The 20,927-nt window shown below is 52.0% G+C and overlaps 2 protein-coding genes across 2 annotated transcripts; one reads left to right on the top strand and one right to left on the bottom strand.

Annotated features, from left to right (window-relative positions):
• The first annotated feature begins 1,324 nt into the window (after nt 1–1,324).
• Nt5c3b (5'-nucleotidase, cytosolic IIIB) lies at nt 1,325–9,674 on the top strand. Its single transcript, XM_090350856.1, has 9 exons — nt 1,325–1,500; nt 1,619–1,717; nt 2,122–2,191; nt 2,271–2,317; nt 4,212–4,297; nt 4,907–4,996; nt 5,911–6,073; nt 7,079–7,279; nt 7,550–9,674. Exons 1-9 carry the CDS (start codon nt 1,489–1,491, stop codon nt 7,682–7,684), a joined length of 903 nt encoding a protein of 300 aa, XP_090206982.1. The 5' UTR covers nt 1,325–1,488; the 3' UTR covers nt 7,685–9,674.
• A 788-nt stretch (nt 9,675–10,462) lies between these two features.
• Nucleotides 10,463–20,057, bottom strand: Fkbp10 (FKBP prolyl isomerase 10). Its single transcript, XM_090350855.1, has 10 exons — nt 19,630–20,057; nt 16,331–16,476; nt 15,856–16,045; nt 15,606–15,751; nt 15,076–15,265; nt 14,815–14,960; nt 13,694–13,886; nt 12,922–13,064; nt 12,534–12,697; nt 10,463–11,437 (listed from the first exon to the last, which is right to left on the bottom strand). The coding sequence occupies exons 1-10, from the start codon at nt 19,878–19,880 to the stop codon at nt 11,252–11,254; spliced, it is 1,755 nt and encodes a 584-aa protein (XP_090206981.1). The 5' UTR covers nt 19,881–20,057; the 3' UTR covers nt 10,463–11,251.
• Between the last annotated feature and the right edge of the window lie 870 nt (nt 20,058–20,927).

Genomic DNA, 20,927 nt, shown 5'->3' with positions numbered 1-20,927 from the left:
TCCCCCCTCCCCCCTGCCACCCAGAGAGAAGACCAGCCATTCCACAGCTCTGCCTCCTGGAGTCCAGGACTCAACTGTGACCACCAACACCATTGTAGAGATTTTACTGATTCTCCTTCCTGTTGTCTTCCTCAGGTTACCTGAGTTCCACATCCACTTCTCAAGGAATTCCCAAGTCCAGAGGCAGAAGCAACGCTGGTTAAACCTTGTGCTGCCCAGCCGTCCAGGATCTTCTGCAGTCCTCTGGATGTGTTAGTGGCTTGCTTGCTTTTTCAGTGGTGATGAGGAAGGGCCCAGACATGGAAGTATCTCCTGGTTAGATTCCCCAGTGTCATAGAGCCTTTTTTGTTGTTGTTGATGCCTCTTTGGGTAGTACTGGGCTTGGTACTTGCTAAATAGGTGCTCTACTGCTCTACCTCTGGTTATTATTATTATTATTTTTTTAAATATAGGGTCTTGGGCCGGGAGTTTGGCCTAGTGGTTAAAGTGCTTGCCTAGCATGCATGAAGACCTGGGTTCGATTCCTTGGTACCACATACATAGAAAAAAGCTGGAAGTGGCACTGAGGCTCAAGTGGTAGAGCTCTAGCCTTGAGAAAGTCCAAGGACAGTGCTCAGGCCCTGAGCTCAAGCCCAGGACTGGCAAAAAAAAAAAAAAAAATATATATATATATATATATGTATAGGGTCTTGAAAGACCCTCTCTACCTGTTTGTGCTTCCCACCATAACTAGGGTGACAGACAGATGTGCACCGCTATGTTTAGCTTTTTCGATGGAGATGGAATCTCCTGAACTTTTCATTTTCTGTTACTGTTATTATTGCTGTTGTTGGCCTTGGCTGGCCTGAACCCTCCCTCCTCCCTCCTCAGCCTCTCCCATCGCTGAGATACACATGCTCCTCTCACCGTTCTGGTTGAGCTGGAGGGGGAAGGAGGCCATGTCAGCTCTTTGGCCTTATCTGGCCTTGGAATCCCAATCTTCCTGAGTAGGTAGCACTGCAAACGTGGAACCATAGGCAGCCAGCCTGGTGGTGTCCTGAAGCCCAGGGCAGAAGTGTGTGTGCGCGCGTGCATGTGCGCGTGCATGTGCGCGCGCGCGTGCACGTGTGTGTGTGCGCGCGCACTAGACCAATTTCTCGGCCTCGCTCCCTGAAATGACGCCCCTCTTTCCTTTCAGCGCTGCGGCTGAACTTGCGGGACGAATGCTCGACCCCTCAGGGCCACACCCCGGATCCTGGAGACGACCACGTTTCCCGGGATTGTGCTCGGGGAAGAATGACGGGAGCACCCCCGAGGCCCGGGTGACAGCCCAGGCCAATCCGGTCACCGCAGCGCCCGGAGGCCCTCCCCCTCCCGGCCCGCCCCCCGCCCGCCCCCCTCCCCCCCACCTCTCGCGCCAGGCCCGAGGCGGGCGGGAGGCGGCGCGTGCGCAGTGCGCGCGCCGGGCGGGCCGGGAGCTGGGGACGCGCGGAGCGGGCGGCGCTGGCCATGGCGGAGGAGGTGAGGCCGGGAGGCGGTGAGGCTCGGGGCCGGGCCGGGCGGTGGGGAGGGCCCCCCGCCGGCGGGCCACGCGGTCCCGGGCCGCGCGGGTCAGCGCCTCTCCCGGCGTCCCGGACAGGTGAGCACCCTGAGGAAGGCCACGGTGCGGATGCGCCAGCCGCGCCGCGTGCAGGAGGTGGTGAGCGCCCTGCGCCGGGCCGGCGGACACCGGCTGCAGGTACCGGGGCGCGCGGGCCCGCGCGGGGTCAGGGTTGAGCGGGGCTGCGGGGCCGGGGCCCGTTTTCAGTGGGATCCACGAGGTCAGCTGGCTCCACGCAGCCCCCGAGGCCTGCGCCCCACCGCCTCCCGCCAGTCCCGGGCCAGACGACCTCCCCAGGCCTCGAGGACACCGCGTTCTCAGGAAGAGCTCTGTGCCTGGGGTGCGCGGGAAGTCACCCCGACCCCACGCTCCGGAAAGCCGGGCTGGCCTCCACCTTCAAGTGGCTTCCTCCAGCCCCCTCGGCACCTCCCCTGCCCGCTCCCCGCAGACGTCCAGAGTCGCCCAGCGCCCAGGGAGGACCCCCTGGTTAGATAAGGCAAGCGGGGTGGTTCTGTTTTGGTCTGTTTTGTCTTGCCTCTTAGGTGATTTCTGATTTTGACATGACCTTGAGCCGTTTCGCATGTAATGGACAGAGATGCCCCTCTTCCCACAGTAAGTCCGCCGGCTAGCTTGCCTGGTCGAAAGCATGGCCATCCAAGGGGCATGTAAAAGGAGTTTTGTGTTTTCCCAGATATTCTGGACAACAGCAAGATCATCAGCGAAGAGTGTCGGAAAGAGGTAAAAGTTGCTCGGGAATGGATGGATGGCTTTGGTTTGTGAGGTCAGATGCTTCCTGCCTAGAACCAAAGACTGCAGCACTGGGACCTTAGGAAATTCATTTTATTGGTTTGTGGTGGTGGTGGGAATTGAACCCCTCTACCACTGGTAGCTCTATATCACCAGTCCCAAAATATATGGTGGAAAGCTAGTCTTTGCAGGGGTTTTGTTTTGTTGTTCATTCCTTTTCGAATTGTAGCCATGCTGTGGTGGAGCGCATCTTAATATGTGAGGTCACTTCTCCTTATTGGTTGAGGCACTTGGTGGTTAGAATGTGGGCATTCTGCTTACTGTTCAGCACCAAGTTTTACAAGAGACTTGAACGTTATGTCATTGATCCTCTTGCAACTCCTGTCAGTGGAGAGAACTGTTATGTTACTGCCACCGTTTAAGACATGAGGGAAATGGGTGCTTGGAGAGGCTGGAGTGACTCTGCTAGAGTCATCCAGCTAGATCTATATGTGTGTAAGTGCTGGTGCTAGGGTTTGAACTCAGGGCCTGGGTGCTGTCCCTTGGCTTTCTCATTCAAGGCTGGTGCTCTACCACTTGAGTCACAGCTCTACTTCCAGCCTTTTGATGGTTCCTTGGTGATAAGACTGATAGACTTTCCTGCCCTGGCTGGCTCATCAGACCCTTAAACTATTTACAAACGTCAAATATTGCTCAATCTTTCTAACATTCTTTATGGTGGTGCTAAGATGGAAGCCAGGGTTTTCAATGTGTGTGTATTTCCATTACTGAAATGGGTAGTGAATCAAGGACAGGTATATATAGTTGTGTGTGTGTGTGTGTGTGTGTGTGTGTGTGTGTGTGTGTGTAATTCATGTATAGTTACAGGTGGCTTTGGCCTCCACCATACGTTGTCTTTGTTAAGTGACTTCTGGTGTCTTACATCTTTCCGGTCTTTCAATATCCAGAAAGCTCAGCTGTATCTCCAGATAAGATAAATATATTGGGGGCCGGGAGCTTGGCCTAGTGGTTGAGTGCTTGCCTAGCATGCATGAAGACCCAGGTTCGATTCCTTGGTACCACATACATAGAAAAAAGCCAGAAGTGGGGCTGAGGCTCAAGTGTTAGAGCTCTAGCCCTGAGAAAGTCCAAGGAAAGTAATCAGGCCCCGAGCTCAATCCCAGGACTGGCAAAAAAAAAAAAAAAAAGATAAAAATATTGGTGCTTTCACAAAACGAGAAATGCAAAAGGAAAGTAAATTTAGGTGGGAGTATAGATGGGATTCTGGGCCTTGAAGAAAAAAAAAATTCAGGAGTTTGGCCTAGTGGTAGAGTGCTTGCCTAGCATGCACGAAGACCTGGGTTCGATTCCTCGGCACCACATACATAGAAAAAAGCTGGAAGTGGTGCTGTGGCTAAAGTGGTAGAGCTCTAGCCTTGAGAAAAGTCCAAGGACAGTGCTCAGGCCCTGAGTTCAAGCTCCACAACTGGCAAAAAAAAAAAAAAAGAAATTCAGGGCTGGGAGTTTGGCCTAGTGGTAAGAGTACTTGCCTAGTGTGCACAAAGACCCGGGTTCAATTCCTCTACCACATTCATAAGAAAAGCCCGAAGGGGTGCTGTGGCTCAAGGAGTAGGGCACATGCCTGGCTACTCTTGTTGAGTTTTTGGCATCAGTCTCAGGGTGAGCACAGAGGAGTAACAAATTTTGCTGATCCTTGGACTTGATCAAATCAGCACAAGCCATGGAGGAGGGTACAAAGGGAACCTTGAGTTTTGTACGAGAGATGGAAACTTGAAGCAACATGAAGTAGCCTCCACTAGATGACTTTTCTCTTACCTTAAGCGGGACTATGCTGGGGAGGACTTGCCGTATGCTAATGGTTTTTCTCTTCATGTGGCTGCCCCAGCTCTCAGCCCTTCTTCACCACTACTACCCCATCGAGATCGACCCCCAGCGGACCATCAAGGAGAAGTTGCCACACATGGTGGAGTGGTGAGTGTTCCTGCTCCCTGCACATGGCTTTGATGAACTGACAGGCTCCCCTGCTTTCCTGGAGTTCCCCTGACAAGACCCCTAGCCCTGCAGAACAAACTGCTTACTTGCCCCTGAGGCTACCCAGCTGCTGCTTCAGTGACACCTTCTGAGAATTCTTCACATAAGTTAGAAAACCTTCCTTTGGGGACACATGATAAATGACCCTTGTCTTGGGTCACTTTATGCTGCCTTAGAGTAAACCAGAATGCTTTGTCTCGTGGTTCTAAGGCTAGGAAGTCCAAGATCAAGAATCCAGCATCTGGCAAGGACTTTCTTCCCATGGCAGAGAGGCAAAAAAGAGAGCAGAGAACAAGAGGGGACTGGACATGTCCTTTCAGAGATCTCCTCCTGTGATTATAGCACTGACCTACCCATGAGAGGACCGCCCCGTGGGCCAGAGCCCAGAGCCTTCTACTCCTCCCCACCATCCAGCAGCTCTGCGTTCCCTTCAGGAAGTGGGTCTGTGGAGAAAGGGAAGCCCTCCTTCCTCTACTTAGAATCAGGACAGGGCCCTTACCGCTCTGGCTGATTGGGATTTGGGGTTGGCGGGTGGATGTCTGCTCCTAGGTGGACCAAGGCGCACAAGCTGCTGTGTCAGCAGAGGATTCACAAGTCTCAGATAGCACAGGTGGTCCAAGAGTCCGCTGCAATGCTCAGGTGAGCTGCTCCTGCGGTAAACACTTTCAAACTGCTGTGGGCTGGAGCCTAAGATAACATGTGCCCTGGCTTTACCCCCAGCATTGGGGTGAGGTGGAGGTTGGGGTGCCCTCGATTTGATACTGTTTTGCAGCATGCCCCAGAGAATGGGAGGACTAAGCAGATCAGTGTGGCTGGGAGAGTCAGGTGGTGTGCAAAATGGCCGTATTGCTCAGGGCTAGAACTCTACTACTTGAGCCACAGCTCTACTTCTGGCTTTTGGCTAGTTAATGAAAGATGAGAGTCTCACAGATTTTCCTGCCAAGGCTGGCTTCAGACTGCTATCTCTAGATGCTAGGATTACAGCAGTGAGCCACTGGTGCCTGGCTAAGTTGTGCATATTAGGATGAAAAGCCAGCCTCTGGAAAGCCAGTAGAATAGAGAGATGTGTACAGACCCCGCAATCCCAAGGTGGGGGTGGGGAACCCCAAAGAAGTTGTCCCAGAAAAGCTGCCTGATGATGGACCAGGAGTTTGGCCTAGTGGTAGAGTGGCATGAGCCACCAGCGCCCAGCAATTACAGCATATTTATATGTTTGAGTAATATATACTAGATAGCAACAACCAAAACAAACTACTCATCAAACACCAAGCATGAAGGGGAGGCAGAAAAGGGAAGATGGTGAGTTTAAGACCAGCTCAAGTTGGGTTCTGGTGGCTTATGACTGTAATCCCAGCTACTCAGAAGGCTAAGACCTGAGGCTCATAGTTCAAAGCCAGCCTGGGTAGGAAAGTCTGTGAGACTCTTCAGTGATAGAGTACTGGCCTTGAGCACAAAAGCACTCAGGACCTGAGTTAAAGCCCCCACGAATGACAAGGAAAAAAAAAAATTAGTAGCAAAGGCAATACCATTCCTGCACTCTCTTACCTCTGCAGGGAAGGATATAAGACATTCTTCAACACACTCCATCAAAACAACATTCCCCTTTTCATCTTTTCGGCGGGCATTGGTGATATCCTAGAAGAAATCATTCGACAGATGGGCATGCTCCATTCCAACATCCACATCGTGTCTAACTACATGGATTTTAATGAAGAGGTGAGCCGTGTCTCGTTGGGGCCCAGAAGGGAAAGGGGATAGGGCTAGCAGACTGGTGCTTTACCCTTTGCCTGGGGAGAAATAGCGAGAGACTTCCTTACATTTGGGTGGGTAGGTATGGCAGCCATGCTCCACAAATGACCACTAAACTACCCCTCCAGCCCAGGTGAACAGTGTTGTTTATGTCACAGGTTCCATGTTTGCACCAGGAGAGGTAATCAACTGTCTTTCACGACCCCTGTTAGATTAAAGCAGGCGTGGCAAACCTTCCCTATAAAAGGCCAGAGGTTCTGCGTGTCCTGCCATCTCTGTTACACTTACTGTGGAGTTTGCTGTTACCACCCAAAATGCAGTCATAGGCAATTCATAAACATATGCTGAGTGTGACTGTTGACACAGAAAGCCAGGCCAGACTGCCCTGATTGCTGCTCATGCCTAGAATCCTAGCTAATCAGGAAGCTGAGCTCTGAAGATCAGGGTTCCGAGCCTTCTAAGCCAGGGAAGTCCGTAAGACTCTTGTATCCAGTTAACAACAAAAACCTGAAAGTGCAGGGCCAGGAGTTTGGTTTCGTGGTAGAGTGCTTGCCTAGCATACATGAAGACGTAGGTTCCGTTCTTCACTATCACATACATAGAAAAAGCTGGAAGTGGTCCTATGGCTCAAGTGGAAGAGCTCTAGCCTTGAGAAAGCCCAAGGGCAGTGCTCAGGCCCTGAGTTTAAGCCTCAGGACTGGCAAAAAAAGCAACTGGAAGTAGACCTCATCTGGTAGAGCACTAGCCTTAAATTAAAGAAAGCTAATGCACAGCACCCCGAGCCTTGACTTCTAGCCCTAGTATCCTACAACGGAAAGACCAGGTCAAATGCTGCCTATCCACTTGATTTGCCAGCCCCTAGTTCAGCTTGTATGAAGTTATGACGTCTCTGGCTTCAGGAATCTTTTTCTCTGTGACAGAGTGGGGGCCCTGTGGCCCTACTGCTGTCTACCGCTCATCTTGGTGGTTTAGGGTTTCCTACAAGGATTCAAGGGCCAGCTCATCCATACCTACAACAAGAACAGCTCTGTGTGTGAGAATTCCAGCTACTTCCAACAGCTGCAGGGCAAAACCAACATCCTCCTGCTTGGAGACTCTATGGGAGACCTCACGATGGCCGACGGCGTTCCAGGGGTACAGAACATCCTCAAGATTGGCTTCCTGAATGACAAGGTAGGTAGGAGCCATGGCTTTCTTCTCTAGGAATTGCTGCTTACAAGTGCTCCTCAGTACCTGCTGTGTCCAGATACTGCGCTCAGAATACGTCAGAATTTGCATCTTAGCTTTTGTGCCCCTCGCCTACCAGCCCCTCTGTTTCTCAGCCAGGTGTTTGTAACCTTAAACTCGTGCTCATGCCCTCTGCCCAGCCTCACGTGCCTGTGAAAAAGAGGCCCAGGGAAGGGCATTGGGGGATTCTTGATCTCTTTCCCCCACCCGCTGCAGGTGGAGGAGCGGCGGGAGCGCTACTTGGACGCTTATGACATCGTGCTGGAGAAGGATGAGACCCTGGATGTGGTCAACGGGCTGCTGCAGCACATCCTGAGCCAGGGGGACCACGTGGAGATGCAGAGCTGCTGAAGGGGGCAGGCTGTGGACGAAGAAGGGGAGCTTCCCTGTGAGGCCACTTCACCGTGATTGATTCCGAAGAAAAGTTCAGGGACCCTGGCTCATCCCCGCCAGCTCCCCTGTGACTTTGTTTTCCTCCTGGTCACAGGAGGCCCTGCCCGGAGAAAGGGCACCACACGTGGTTCTTGATAACTAGTGACCACAGCATATGATTGTTCCATGTATCTCGTTGAGATTCTTTCTTTTTTTTTGAGGGGGGGTGGTCATGTGGCTTGAACTCAGCCTGGGCGCTGTCCCTGAGCTCTTCAGCTCAAGTCTACCACCCTACCCTTGAGCCAAGCCCTACTTTCCGTTTTCTAGAGGTTAATAGGAGATAAAGAGTTTCAGGTCCTTTTGTGCCCGGGGTGCCTTTGAACCTCAATCCTCAGATCTCAGCCTCCTGAGTAGCTAGGATTACAGGCATGAGCCACCGTGCCCAGCTTGTTGAGATTCTTAAAAAAGAAGAAGAAGAAAAGAAATCAAGGGCAAGAAATGCAGCTCAGTGATAGAACACCTTGACAGAGCTCTTCCTTGCACCCTAGTGTGTGCAAGCACTGCAGGAGAAAAATAAATCATTTGTTTTTCAAACATAGCAGGCTGGATTCCAGACAAACATATGTGTTAAGGTGAAAAGCAAAGGAGGTGGATGGAATCAGAGCCTGAAAATTTTGTTTCTCGGAAGCCCAGGAATCTCGGAGGTGCCTCTGGCTCTCCATGGCACACAGTGGAGGAGCCTGACAAGAGAGGGCTCGAGCCATCTGAGCCCCTTGCAGGTGGGAGCTGAGTCTGTGCTGATCTAAGTTGGGGCAGGGGTGGGGTGTGGCGGTAGGTGCAATTCTAATGTGGAATGAGGTGATGTGATTCTGATGGCCATCAGACTTGAGAGTCACTTGGGATAAGTGGAGGTGATGTCTGAGACCCCCTTGATTAAGGGGCTCCACTTGAGTGTGGCATTTTCTCATGTACTTGGCAGCTTTTTTTTTGTCCCAGAGTCACCAAAAAAGCTGATTTGAAAGGCTTAACCTAAGCGCTCTAAGGCTGCATGGGGTGCAGCAGAAGCAATCAGAGCACTAGTATCTTGTGTGATTAACTAGATGCACACTTTCCCTCCTTTCTCTTAACTTGGTCAAGGACTAGCTAGCACTAGTCACGGTAGTTCATGTTTGTAATCCCAACTGTGGGGGATACAGAGAGCATGAGGGTTGTGGTTTAAGGCTGGACCAGGACAAAATCCTCAAACCTCATCTGTCATCCTAGCTATGCGGGAAGTATAAATAGGATCTTGACCAAGGCTGGCCCAGGGCGTAAATGCAAGATCCTATTTAAAAAGTAATGGAAGTAAAAAGAGCTAGAGATATGGCACAAATGGTAAAGCACGTGCCTACACAAGGTCCTGAGTTGAAGTTCCAGGTTTTTTTTAACCCCCCCCCCCAAAAAAAAACAACCAATCTAGCTGGTTATTGTGATACCTACAATCCTAGCGCTTGGTTGGCAGCAGGATTGTGAGTTTGAGGCTAGCACGGTCCACCTAGTATACCCTGTGTGTCAGCAATCAGACAGTCCTGGGGCTTGAACTCAGCGTATGGGCACTGTCTTTGAGCTTTCTCAAGGCTCATGATCTCTCTCTTGGGCCACATCACCACTTTTGACTTTTTCTGGGTATGTAGTAACCAAGGAATCGAATCCAGGCCTTCACAGATACTAGGCAAGCATTCTACCACTAGGCCAAACTCCTGCCCCCCTTCCAGAGTACCTTTTAAAGGAAAAAATGTTGGTTGGGTGCTGGTAGAGCACACCTGTAATCCTAGGTACACAGGAGGCTGAGCTAGAGGTTTGAAGCCAGCTTGGTTTGAATATATGTGTGCATGTGCATGTGTGCATACTGGTACTGGGGCTTGAACTCAAGGCCTCGTTCTCTTGCTTGCAGTTTTTACTCATAGCTGGTGTTTTGTCTGTCACTTAAGCCACACCTTTAATTGTAGCATTTGCTGGTGGTTAAGAGTCAGACTTCCTGGGCACTGAGTGGCTCATGTCTGTAAAACTAGCTACTCAGGACCCGGGTGTTTTTTTTTTTTTTTTTTTTTGAACCTCTTTGTATTCAAGGCTAGTACTCTACCACTTGGACCACAGAGCTACTTCTGGCTCTTTGAGTAGTTAATGGAGGTAAGAGTCTCACGGGGACTTTTCTGCCCAGGCTAGCCTTGAATGGTTATCCTCAGATCTCAGCTTCCTGAGTAGCTAAGAGGCATGAGCCATTGGTTCCTGGCTCTGTGAATTCCGGTTAACCAACATAAAGCTGGAAGTGGAGGTGTGGCTCGAGTGGTAGAGTGTCACCTTGAGTGAAAAAGCCAAGGGACAAGCACTCAGGCCCTGAATTCAAACTCTAGTATCAGCACAATTGTTTGTGATCCAGCTGGGCAGCTTGAGGCCAGCACAGGCAGAAACTTAACAAGACCTCAAGTTAACCAAGCAGTTTGTGTGTGTGTGTGTGCGTGTGTGTGTGCGTGCGTGCGTGCGTGCGTGCGTGTGTGTGTTGGCATGTGCCTTTTATCCCAGCTGCTGAGAGGCACAGATAAGATCATGGCTTGTGGCTGCTTGGAGCAAACACATGAGATGCTGTTGAAAAAAAGAATTGCAAAACAAGAGCATCTGCTTAGTAAGCACAAGGTCTTGAATTCAAACCCCAGTATTACAGGAAAACAAAACTCCCCACCAACCCTACTGGCCCAGAAAAGACCACCTTCAGAGGCCTTAGGTTCCACCTTTTATTGACACAAAGGAGAAAGGGACTGGACAGTAGTCCAGCCTTTTGAAAGTCCACAGCTCTGTTACCTCCCTCATACCTCAGCCCCAAATTAGCACCAAATGTAAAGATTTCAGATTTGCAAAGCCCTAAAGCCCATCTGAGGTTTCTTCACACACAGCTTTCCTTTCCTTCTCATTCTGTGGTTCCACAAAGGAAGGAGCCATTTTTAGGGATGAAAAGCTACCCAAAGCCCAGCCCTGACTTCCAGTGCCTGGGAGGAAGGAGCCAGGTGAGGAGTGGGACAGCTGACAGTACAGCTGGGCTGCCCTCCTGGAGCTGCCTCTGCCTGAGGAACCTCGGAGAGCAGAGAAGGCCGGAAGGCCATTCAGCTCCTTGATGCCCCAGGGAGCTGCCACATCAGGAATGGGAGGGGAGGTGGTGGGGTAGGGGGAATAAAGACGCACAAAGAGCAAGTATGAGGACCTCAGCCTGGCCAAGAGTCTAGTGATGAGGAGGGGAGGGTGGGTGAGGGCTGGCCCTGTGGCTAGTCAACCCTGGATACTACAGTCCCAAATTGCCTCTGCAGCTCCAAGTGTCTTAGGGGAGGGTTTTGGAGCCAGTAGAGCAGATGGCTTGGAGGTTTGCACTGTGCATTGAAACCCAGGGCTGGTGGGAAGCCTAGGGATCTTTCTCCCCTGGCACTCATCCAGGGACTCCCAGAGTTATCCTAGCAGAGAGTGTGGACTGTTGGCAGGCCAGTCTCCTGCCTCTGCCCCCTAACAGAAGCCAGGCCCTCAGAGCTCCTCATGGACCCGTTCCTGGTCTTCATCTGATTTCAGCTTGAGCTCCTCGGCTGTGATCTTGCCATCCTGGTTGCGGTCCTGGTTCTGGAACATGTCCCCTATGGTTTTCTCAGGGTCTTGCCCAGGCAACAGGCGTCCCTTACCCTCATTCACTTGAGCCTTGATGAAGGAGGAAAACTGCGGGCAGAGGAGAACAAGAGGAGGGCAGGGAGTAAGGGTCGTGATGGAGTAGCCATGTGGATGGCCCTAGAAAGGGACCCCAGGTGGAGACATGCCAGTGGCTTTTTGTTTTTGTTTTGTCAGTTGTGGGGATTGAACTCGGCCTAGGGGCTGTCCCTGAGCACTTTTGCTCAATGTTAGTGCTCTACTACTTTGAGCCTCAGTGCCATTTCTAGTTTTGGGGGCATGAATTGGAGATGAAGAGTCTCCTGCCTGAACTGGCTTGGAACTTTGATCCTCAGATCTCAACCTCCTGAGTAGCTAGAATTACAGCAAGAGCTACCTACACCTGGTCCACCATTGTTTTGTTTGTCAGTCATAGGGCTTGAGAACTCAGGGCCTGGGCTCTGTCCCTGAGATGCTTTTGCTCAAGGATAGTGCTCTACCACTTAAAGCCACAGCACCACTTCTGGTTTTTCTGAGTAGTTTAGTGTCATAGACTTTCCTGCTCAAGCTGGCTTCAAACTTTGATCCTCGGGTCTCAGTCTCCTGAATAGCTAGGATTATAGACTACTAACATCTGGCTCTGCCAGTATTTTTATTCCCAGTGCCCTCCACAACTCAGGTCTGGGAGAGAAGAGCACAGGTGAGGGTGTGGTCTATATGTAGCCTGGCCTTCCAGGGCGTGGATGTATAAGGGCATGGCCCAAGTTCTATCCAGTCTAACTAGGTGGAGAACCTGCTACACTAGTGCAGGAAGGAAAGGCAATGGGGCAGTGCAAGAAAGGGAAAAGGAGGACTGAGAATGTGGCTTAGTGGCAGAGTACTTGCTTAGCATACATTTGAAGCTCTGGGTTCGATTCCACAGTACCACATACACAGAAAAAGCCTGAAATGGTGCCGTGGCTCAAGTGTTAGTGCTAGTCTTGAGCACAGAGTGGCTCAGGAACAGTACCGAGATCCTGAGTTCAAGCCCCAGGACTGCATACCCCCTCACAAAAGGGAAGGTGGCCAGCAGGTGGGCAAGGATGAGTGTGCCCTCTGTTGTTGAGAGGTAGCATGTGTGCACACCCATGTCCTGGTTGAGGTGCTTGTGACTGAGCTTCTAACCCACCTCCTCCGAGGGGACCTCTCCATCCTTGTTGAGGTCCATGTATTCAAACAGGTTGGCTGGAGGGTCCTGGTGCCACACGAACAGGTAGCCTGTGGGTAGCCCGTCTTCCCGGGACACCAGCTCCACCTCAAACAGCAGCACAGCACTGCCAGGCACACCCCGGGCTGGCGGGAAGAAGTGAAATAAAGAAGGGTCGTAGAAAAGCCCGGATGGGCCTGGCTTGGCAAGCCTTTCCAGTATGGTTCCCAATCTGTAGGCCTCAGTTTCTCCTGGGGGCTATGGAATGAGGTGTGAGATGTTTAACAGACCCATCCCTGGCTCCTCCCACCAGCCACTGAAGCCCGAAACAGTGAAAGGGAGGAAGGAAGACCAGAGCTCTGTCTCTCACCTCCACTCTCCCCATGAGCCAGGTGTGGTGGCACGACCAGCTGTCTCCTCTCTCCCACACACATGCCCTGCAAGCCCCTGTCCAGGCCTTCGATCACTTTGTTGGCCCCCAGCGTGGCCTCCTGGGGGTCTCCATAGTCATGGCTGTTGGAAAAGATTGACCCTTCAGCATCTTTCCTTGTCCCCTGCCAGTTCAAACCCGAATTCTCTCCTAGATGGACCTCAGACAAACCGTCAGTTCCAGAGGCACCCTCTTAGAGCCCGTTCACCAGCTGGCTGGAGGCCCAAGAATACAGGCGTGGGGATCTTGCCACTACCTCCCTCCCTCTATGCCCCTGAGGGCTCATCTCTCCCCTTCAGTTGTCCCACATAATAAGTAATCACAGGCCAGGGTATCGAGCTCATGCCTGTCATCCCAGCTACTCAGGGGGCTGAGGATTAAGATTTGAAGCTACCCAGGACAGGAAATTCTGCGTGACTCCAAATAACCAACCAAAAGCTGGAAGTAGAGTACCAGCCTTGAGCAAAAGAATAATAACCCAAGGTGCAGCACCCAAACCCCAAGTTCAATCCGCCAGTATTGGCACAAAACAAAAGCAAAGAGTAGTGTTGTCCTCCTCCAGCTCTGCTTTCTGAGTCACACAGCACACATCTCATCTCTGCCATGGCAGATTCTCCGATCAAGAGAGGGAAGCTGGGGGCAGGGTGCTGTGAGCAGGCTACCCACACCTATGCCCCCCACCTGCCCAGCCCTATGGCTGCCCTGGACCTACGAGGAGAAGAGCTTGGTGCCATCCAGCAGGGAGCAGTTGTAGTGGTAACGAATGAAGTCCCCAAGCTTGGAGGTCTCATTGCAAGCCTCCGCAGGCCGGGACAGCGTCTGGATTTCCACTGGATCCGCAGGGTTGTGGAAGTCGACCACAAGCACGTCAAAGATGAGCACGGCCGAGCCTGGGATCTTGTCTCCTGAGGTCACATGGGGATGTGGTCAGCTGGGAAGGGGTTCTACATTGGACTGCTCACTGTCTCCCTGGGACGGAGACCAGGCAGCCCCTCCCTGCCCTGGGATTGCAAGATGGGAAGGATTTCTGTTCAAATGTGTGCTCATATCTTGTTGTTGGGGTGACACAGGAAAGGCAGGGAAAGTCTTATCTAACATAATAATAATAATATTGTTACTCATCTTGGGCATGAACTCAGAGCCTGGGTGCTGTCCCTGAGCTGCTTTTGCTCAAGGTTAGCACTCTACCACATGAACCACTGTTCTCCTTCTGGATTTTTTTGGGGGGTAGGTTAGTGGAAATAAGAATCTCACAGACTTTCCTGCCTGCCTGGGCTGGTTTTGTACCTCAATCCTCAATCTCTGCTATGATTACAGGCGTGAGGCACCAGCCCACTTGTTATCGGGCAGGCACTCAGTAATTCACCCTCCAGATCAGTGGTTAGTGAGGATCTGAACACATCCAGAGCCTCAGATTCATACCCCTGGGCTTTCTGAACTGTACTGGGTCTATTCTTTTTTTTATCTGTCTCTGAGCTTCTTCTGCTCAAGGGTAGTGCTCTACCACTTAAGCCATAGAACCATTTCGGCTTATTCTGTGTGTATGGTACCAAGGGATCAAACCCAGGACTTTCTGTGCATGCTAGGCAAGCACTCTACCACTAGGCCACACTCCTGGCCCACAGAGCTATTCGTCTATGAGAAAAACACCTGTCCACAAACCCAGTAGAATGACTTCCCTTCTCCACTATGAAAGGTGACTGGGGACAGAACAGGAATGGGAGGACAGGTGACTGGGTGTCAAAGCACATGTGTCTGATAACAAAATCAGCCCAGGCCTCAGCCCTCCCCCGCCACAGAGCAGTTGGGAGGGGATCCTGGGAACCACCTTACCAGTTCCATTCTCCCCATAGGCAAGGTGCGGGGGGATGGTGACTCTCCGGCGCTCCCCTATGCACGCGCCCTGCAGCCCCTGGTCCATCCCGGGTATGATGTAACCCTGCCCGATATAGGTATTGTAGGTGTGGTTGCGGGAGTAGCTGCAAATACAAGGCAAGGAGGGCCAGGGAGGGAGTCAAAGGGGCCCCTCCCCTTCCATGCAGCTCAGAGTGGTCCCCTCAACCCCTACCTGCCCTCCTCAAGAGCCCCCCTGACCTGGAATCAAAGACAGTGCCATCCATCAAGGAGCCATTATAGTGGTAGCGCATGAAGTCTCCGGCTGCAGCTTTCCGGACACAGCCTGCGGGGAGCTCCAGCGTCTCCACCTGAACCGTGTCCTTCGGGTTGTGGACATCGATCAGGAGGATATGGAAGACCAGGGAGGCGTGAGGGGGGATCACAGTCCCTGGGGAGAGGACAGGGTTGGAGCCATTCTAAGGGCGGGGCAAACCAAGGCACAGGAAGGCCTAAGTAGACCCCCAAACACCTGCCCTGCAGTCCTCTGGAGGGCCCCGCTCCCATTCTTCACCTCTCCCTTGCTCCCCACCGTCACCCCACACACTAATTGAGCTTTTGCGTGAATCTGAATACAGCGGCCCTTCTTGGTGAGACAAGCACCAAGGGCTAGACTCTATCTTCTTGTGTCATTGGCTATACCACATTTGAACAACTGAATAGAGAGCTCTGGTTGGTTTTGTTTTGTTTTCCCCTCCTCTAAAGAATTCTCCATCTCTGCCTGCCCTTACCATATCCTTTCTCGCCATAGGCCAGGAAGGGAGGAATAATGATCTTCCTTCTCTCTCCAGGACACATGCCCAGCAGCCCTTGGTCCATGCCCTTGATCAGCCAACCTGAGCCCACATAGGTGTCATACGTGCCGTCTCTACTGTAGCTGCAGACAATGAAGTAGAAGCAGGGTGGGGTCCCAGCTCCTTCTCCCTCCCACAGACACCCTCCATGTCCCCCCCAAGCCCTCAGGGCTTCCCTGACCCCTACCTGCTGTCGAAGGCGGTGCCATCCAGCAAAGTGCCATTGTAGTGATAGCGGACAAAGTCACCGTCCTGCACCATGCGGGGACAGTACGGGGGGCGCAGCAGAATGCTCACCTGCACCGTGTCTGCCTTGTTCCACACGTCCAGCAGGACCACGTCGAAATACAGGGTGGCATCAGGGGGGATGAGCCCCGCTGTGGGCACAGCAGCAGCAGGGGCTCACCTTTGTGACAACCTCCCAGATGGGGTGTGGGTGGAGGTCTGAGACTCTGTTATGTGTCCCCCCACCCTGGCCCCATTCCTAGCCCAGGCTGTGATTCCAGCCAGGGTCCCAAGAACACCAAAACGCTCACTGTAGAAACACCATTCATCGAAACAGGCCGTGCCATCGTGTCGGGGTCACTGTGTGGCTCTGAGATCCAGCCTCTGGGCCATCCCCCTGCCACGCCACCAGCCCACCTGTGTCCCCGCCTTCTCACCCACACCGATGCTGCCATAGCCCAGGTGGGGAGGCACAATGAGGCGGCGGCGCTCGTTGACACACATGCCCATAAGACCTCGGTCCATGCCAGTGATGAGGCGGCCCACACCCACGAGGATGGCCACCAAGCTGCTCCGGTTATGGCTGGAGGAGAGGGAAAGGCCCAGGTGGGTCATGGTAATCTCAGATGTACACAGAGCTGCAAGGTTCCCTCTGCTCAGAGTTCTGTGCACACAGATGCAAAGCCCTCTCCCTGTGCACGGCCTGAGCACGCACGTGCTCTTCACCTTCTTTTCAAGTGTCTCTCCTAATCCTGGTGGGGATAGATGCCAGCCTTAGGAGGATGGGCTTTTTGGAGGGAAGTCTCTAGAAAGGGGGTTATTACCCTGAAGGGCCAGTGGGGTGTGGTAAACAGGCCTGTCCAGCACTTCTGTGTGCTGACAGCAAGTGGCAAGCATAGCTCCAAGAGAAAAGGGAGTATTTATTGAGCACTTACTGTATGCCGGATTAAATGCTTGGCATTTCACATTTGTTACCTGATTGAATTCTGTCCACTGTGAAATGGGCATTAGTTTTCATTCTTCCTATTCCCTCTCCCCCACTCTCCTTTTTCCCAACCCTGTAGTGCTGGGGACCAAATCCAGGACCTTGTGTATGCTAGGCAAGTGTTATACCACTAAGTTACCTCCCCAGCTATGCTTTTATTTTATTTTTTATGAGAAAACATTGAGACCTGAGTGACTAGGGCTGGGGACATGGCTCAAGTGGTAGAACACCTGCCTAGCAAGTGCAAGACCCTGAGTTTAAAATACCACACTCTCTCTTCTCTCTCACACACAGTGGTAGAACACTATACTAGCCTTGAGCAAAAGACCTCAGGGACAGCCCCTAGACACCAAGTTGAAGCCCCACAACCAACAGAAACAAACGAGAAGAATCAAAAAGGAGACAGACAGACAGACAGAGATAAGATGCCCAAGGCCGTGGCTCTGTGATTTGTTGAGATCCAAGATGCATTTCCAAGGAGAAGAGAAAGCAGAGAGACCAAAGGTAAGGAATGGGGACTAGTTTGGTTTCAGATTTTGAAAAAAAGCCTATTCTGAAACTGTTGTGGCTACTACCTGTTTTCTTTGTGTGTGTCTATGTACTGGGACTTGAACTCAGAGCCTGGACTCTGTCCCTTAGCTTTCTCAATCAAGGCTGGTGCTCTACCACTTGAGCCACAGCTCTACTTCGGACTTTTTGCTGGTTAGTTGGAGATAAGAGTATCATGGGATTTTCTACTCAGGCTGGCTTCGCATCATGATCCTCAGATTTCAGCCTCCAAAATAGCTAGGATTTCTAGCATGAGCTGCTGGTGCCCCCATTATGCAGAGGTGTAAAGTTTCTTGAAATAAAGGGGGGATGCAAAGAATTTATTTTGATCAAAGAGGACTGTGAATTACGAAAGTTTTCTGACAAGGCTCTGGTGACTCACACCTATAATCTTAACTACTTAGGAGACTGAGATCTAAGACTCAAACCTAGCTAGGGCAGACAAATTCAAAACTCCTATCTCTAAGTAGCCATCAAAAAGCAGGAACTGGCAGAACACCAGCTTTGAGTGAAAAAGTTGACAAATCTAAGATTAAGGATTGTAGGCTATGTTCTCATTTTCTGCCTATACCCTGCTTTACGAGTTTTATATCTGGCCTGCTTCCTGCAGGATGCTGTTATGAAGGCCCAAGCTCTGTGCAAGCTTCCAGCACCATAGGGGCCTCTGTTTCTACAGGGTCAAGACATAGGAGACCTGTACTGTGGAAATCACTAAACCATGACTTATTATTACTATTATTATTTTGCTGGTTGGTCCTGGGGCTTGAATTCAGGGCCTGGACACTATCTCTGAGCTTTTCTTTGCTCAAGGCTACCATTCTACCACTCTACAGCTCTAATTCTGGCTTTTTTTTTTTGATGATTAATTAAAAACAAAGAATTTCACAGACTTTCTTGCCTGGGCTGGCTTTGAACTATAATCTCTAGATCTTAATCTCCTGAATAGCTAAAATTATAGGTGTGAGCCAATGGTACCCAGCTAAAGACAGTGAAGGTTAAAGACATGACAGTTTTTGTCTTAGTCTGGATTTGAACCAGTGCCTTGGACTCTGGATATTCTACAATTGCCCAATGAACTGCCTGTTTCTGAAGTCATGGCTACTAACCTTGCTACCTATGGGCTGAGGTGTATGGGTCAGGGAGGGATCTGAGAGGGTGGATTCTTTTCAGAGAGGGTTATTATGATGGGACCTATAGTTTGCCCCAAAGGCTGGCGCATACCCCTGCCCTGCACTCTCCAATCAAAATGGACTTGCTGAGCAGACCAAGTGTCGGGATCAGGCTAGAAGCCTGTCTGTCAACCCCAAAGCTGGCAAGATGGATGGTGGTAGAGGCCTGCTTGAGCTAAAATGGAGGAGCCTGCCCTGGAGAGCAAGGCACAAAACCCCACTAAAGTGCTCAGGATGGCATGTTAGATTGTGACACGTGGACAGATAGTCTGGGCAAGGAGTTATGCCCTACCCCCAAATCCATTTTGCTGTCTTAATTACAGTGTCCACCCTGTTGCTTTATCCCCACCCTAATCACAGAGGCACCGCAAACTTAAAATGAAAGCAGACAGGCAAGCCATGGTGGGAAGAAAAGGTAGAAGGTTCCAGGCCAAAGGACCACCCAAGGTTCATCTTTACCGACCCCCCCCCCCATTGTGGCTTTAAATACAGCAGTGGTGAGTTACTAGTGCTGGTCAGCTCTGATTATCGAGTACTCTGGGGATGTCAAAAGAAACGGAGGTGAACTTTTGGAGCTGAAGGTTGGGAAGCTTCCTTGGAGAGTGTTTTCTGGGGCCTAGGGGAGCATGAGTACATATTGGGATGTAGAGTCTAAAAGGAAAAAGATGGGGATTCCCAGCCTGGCACCAGTAGCTCATGCCTGTAATCCTGGATGAGATCTGGACGAGGATTATGGTTTGAAGCCAGCTCCAAGCAGAAAAGCCCGTAAGAGTGTACTTACTCTCCAAGTAACCAGCAAAGCGCTGGAAGTGGACGTGTGGCTCAAGTAGTAGAGCACCAACTTTGGGTGTGTACACAGGGGAAGCTAAGCAAGAATAAGGATGAGTTCAAGCCACAATCCAGCACCAAAAAAGAAAAGATCGGAAGGGATGGGGGGAGAGAGGAGGGGCAGGAGCATAGAAACCCCCCCCCCCCCCCCCCCCCGGACACCAGGAGCTGGGGCTCAAGGAAGAGACGGCACCCCAGCCATTACCTCGAGTCAAACTTCTTCCCGTCCTCGAAGGTGCCATTGTAGTGGTAGCGCACAAAGTCTCCCATCTGCACTTCTCGGGGACAGGCCCTGGGGATGTGATACCTCTCAATGACCACATCTTCCAGGGGGCCCGCGGCTGGGTTGGCTCGGCCCAGCCCCCTGTCCAAGGCCTGAAGCAGCAGCAGCAGCAGCAACTGTGGTAGAGGAAGCCGGCCGCGCAGGGTGTGGCCGCGCGAGCCCACCGGGGACATGGTGCCTGGAGCGAGGGCGCTGGCAGTGAGCACGACGCGGGGGAGCTGCAGCCGCCGCCAGCCGCCTTCCCTCCCCTTAGCGCTGGCTCCCCCTCTTCCTGTCCTCCTTCCTCACCCCCTCCGCCTGGCTGGTCTACGTGGAATGGGGGCTGGGGAGACTGAGCTGGCCGGGGAAGGGGGGTGGGGGGCGGGCCTGGTGGTGATGGAACCGGAGAAGGCCCTATGGCCTAGAGTCCTAGGAATGTGCCACAGAAAATATCCCCGGACCCCCCCATCTCCACCCTCAGCCGGGTCCTGGGGCCTGCCGGAGAGAGGGCTGGGAAAGATGAGAAGTCTGATGGAATCCTGCAAAGAAAGTTCTGTGTCTTTTCCCCCTGCAGCCCTGGGTCCTAAAGCCAGGTGCAGACATACTGTTTCTTTTCCTAGTCTCCCCCCACTCCAAAATCTAGGGCTTTCTAAGCAGCTGTGATTGTTAAGTGGGGAAGCTGAGGCGTGTCTCAATGTGTACCCCATCCTCACTGTCCTCCCAGGGGAGGCCTGGCTAGGGAAGAGCAGCTTTGTCCCCCAAAAGGCTAGACTGGGGCTGGGAATGTGGCCTAGTGGTAGAGCGCTTGCCTAGCGTGCATGAAACCCTCAGCACCACATACACAGAAAAAAAGTGGAAGTGGTGCTGTGGCTCCAGCACTAGGGTACTAGCCTTGAGCAAAGAAGCCCAGGGACAGTGCCCAGGCCCTGAGTTCAAGCCCCAGGAGTGGCAAAAAGAAAAGTATCACGCAGGGAAGTGGTGCTGTGGCTCAAGTGGTGGAGCCACCAGCCTTGAGGTATGGGTGGGGTGGGAGTATGAGGCCCCGACTGAGTTCAAGCCCCAGTACCAGCACACACACACACAAAATATTTTTTAAGTAAAAATAAAAACTAGACTGTGGAAAGAACTTTGTGATTCGGGGCTGGAGGTGGTGGTGAGTGTGGAAGGCAGGAAGGGTAAAACCGGGCCTGCGTCCTCACCCCACTCAGGGGCAACAGGGACGCGGGGAGGGAAGACCCGGC

This window comes from Megascapheus bottae, chromosome 17 (assembly GCF_031878675.1).
Source record: "Megascapheus bottae isolate mThoBot1 chromosome 17, mThoBot2.hap1, whole genome shotgun sequence".
Lineage (NCBI taxonomy): Eukaryota > Metazoa > Chordata > Mammalia > Rodentia > Geomyidae > Megascapheus > Megascapheus bottae.
This window is presented reverse-complemented; position numbering and strand designations above follow the sequence as displayed.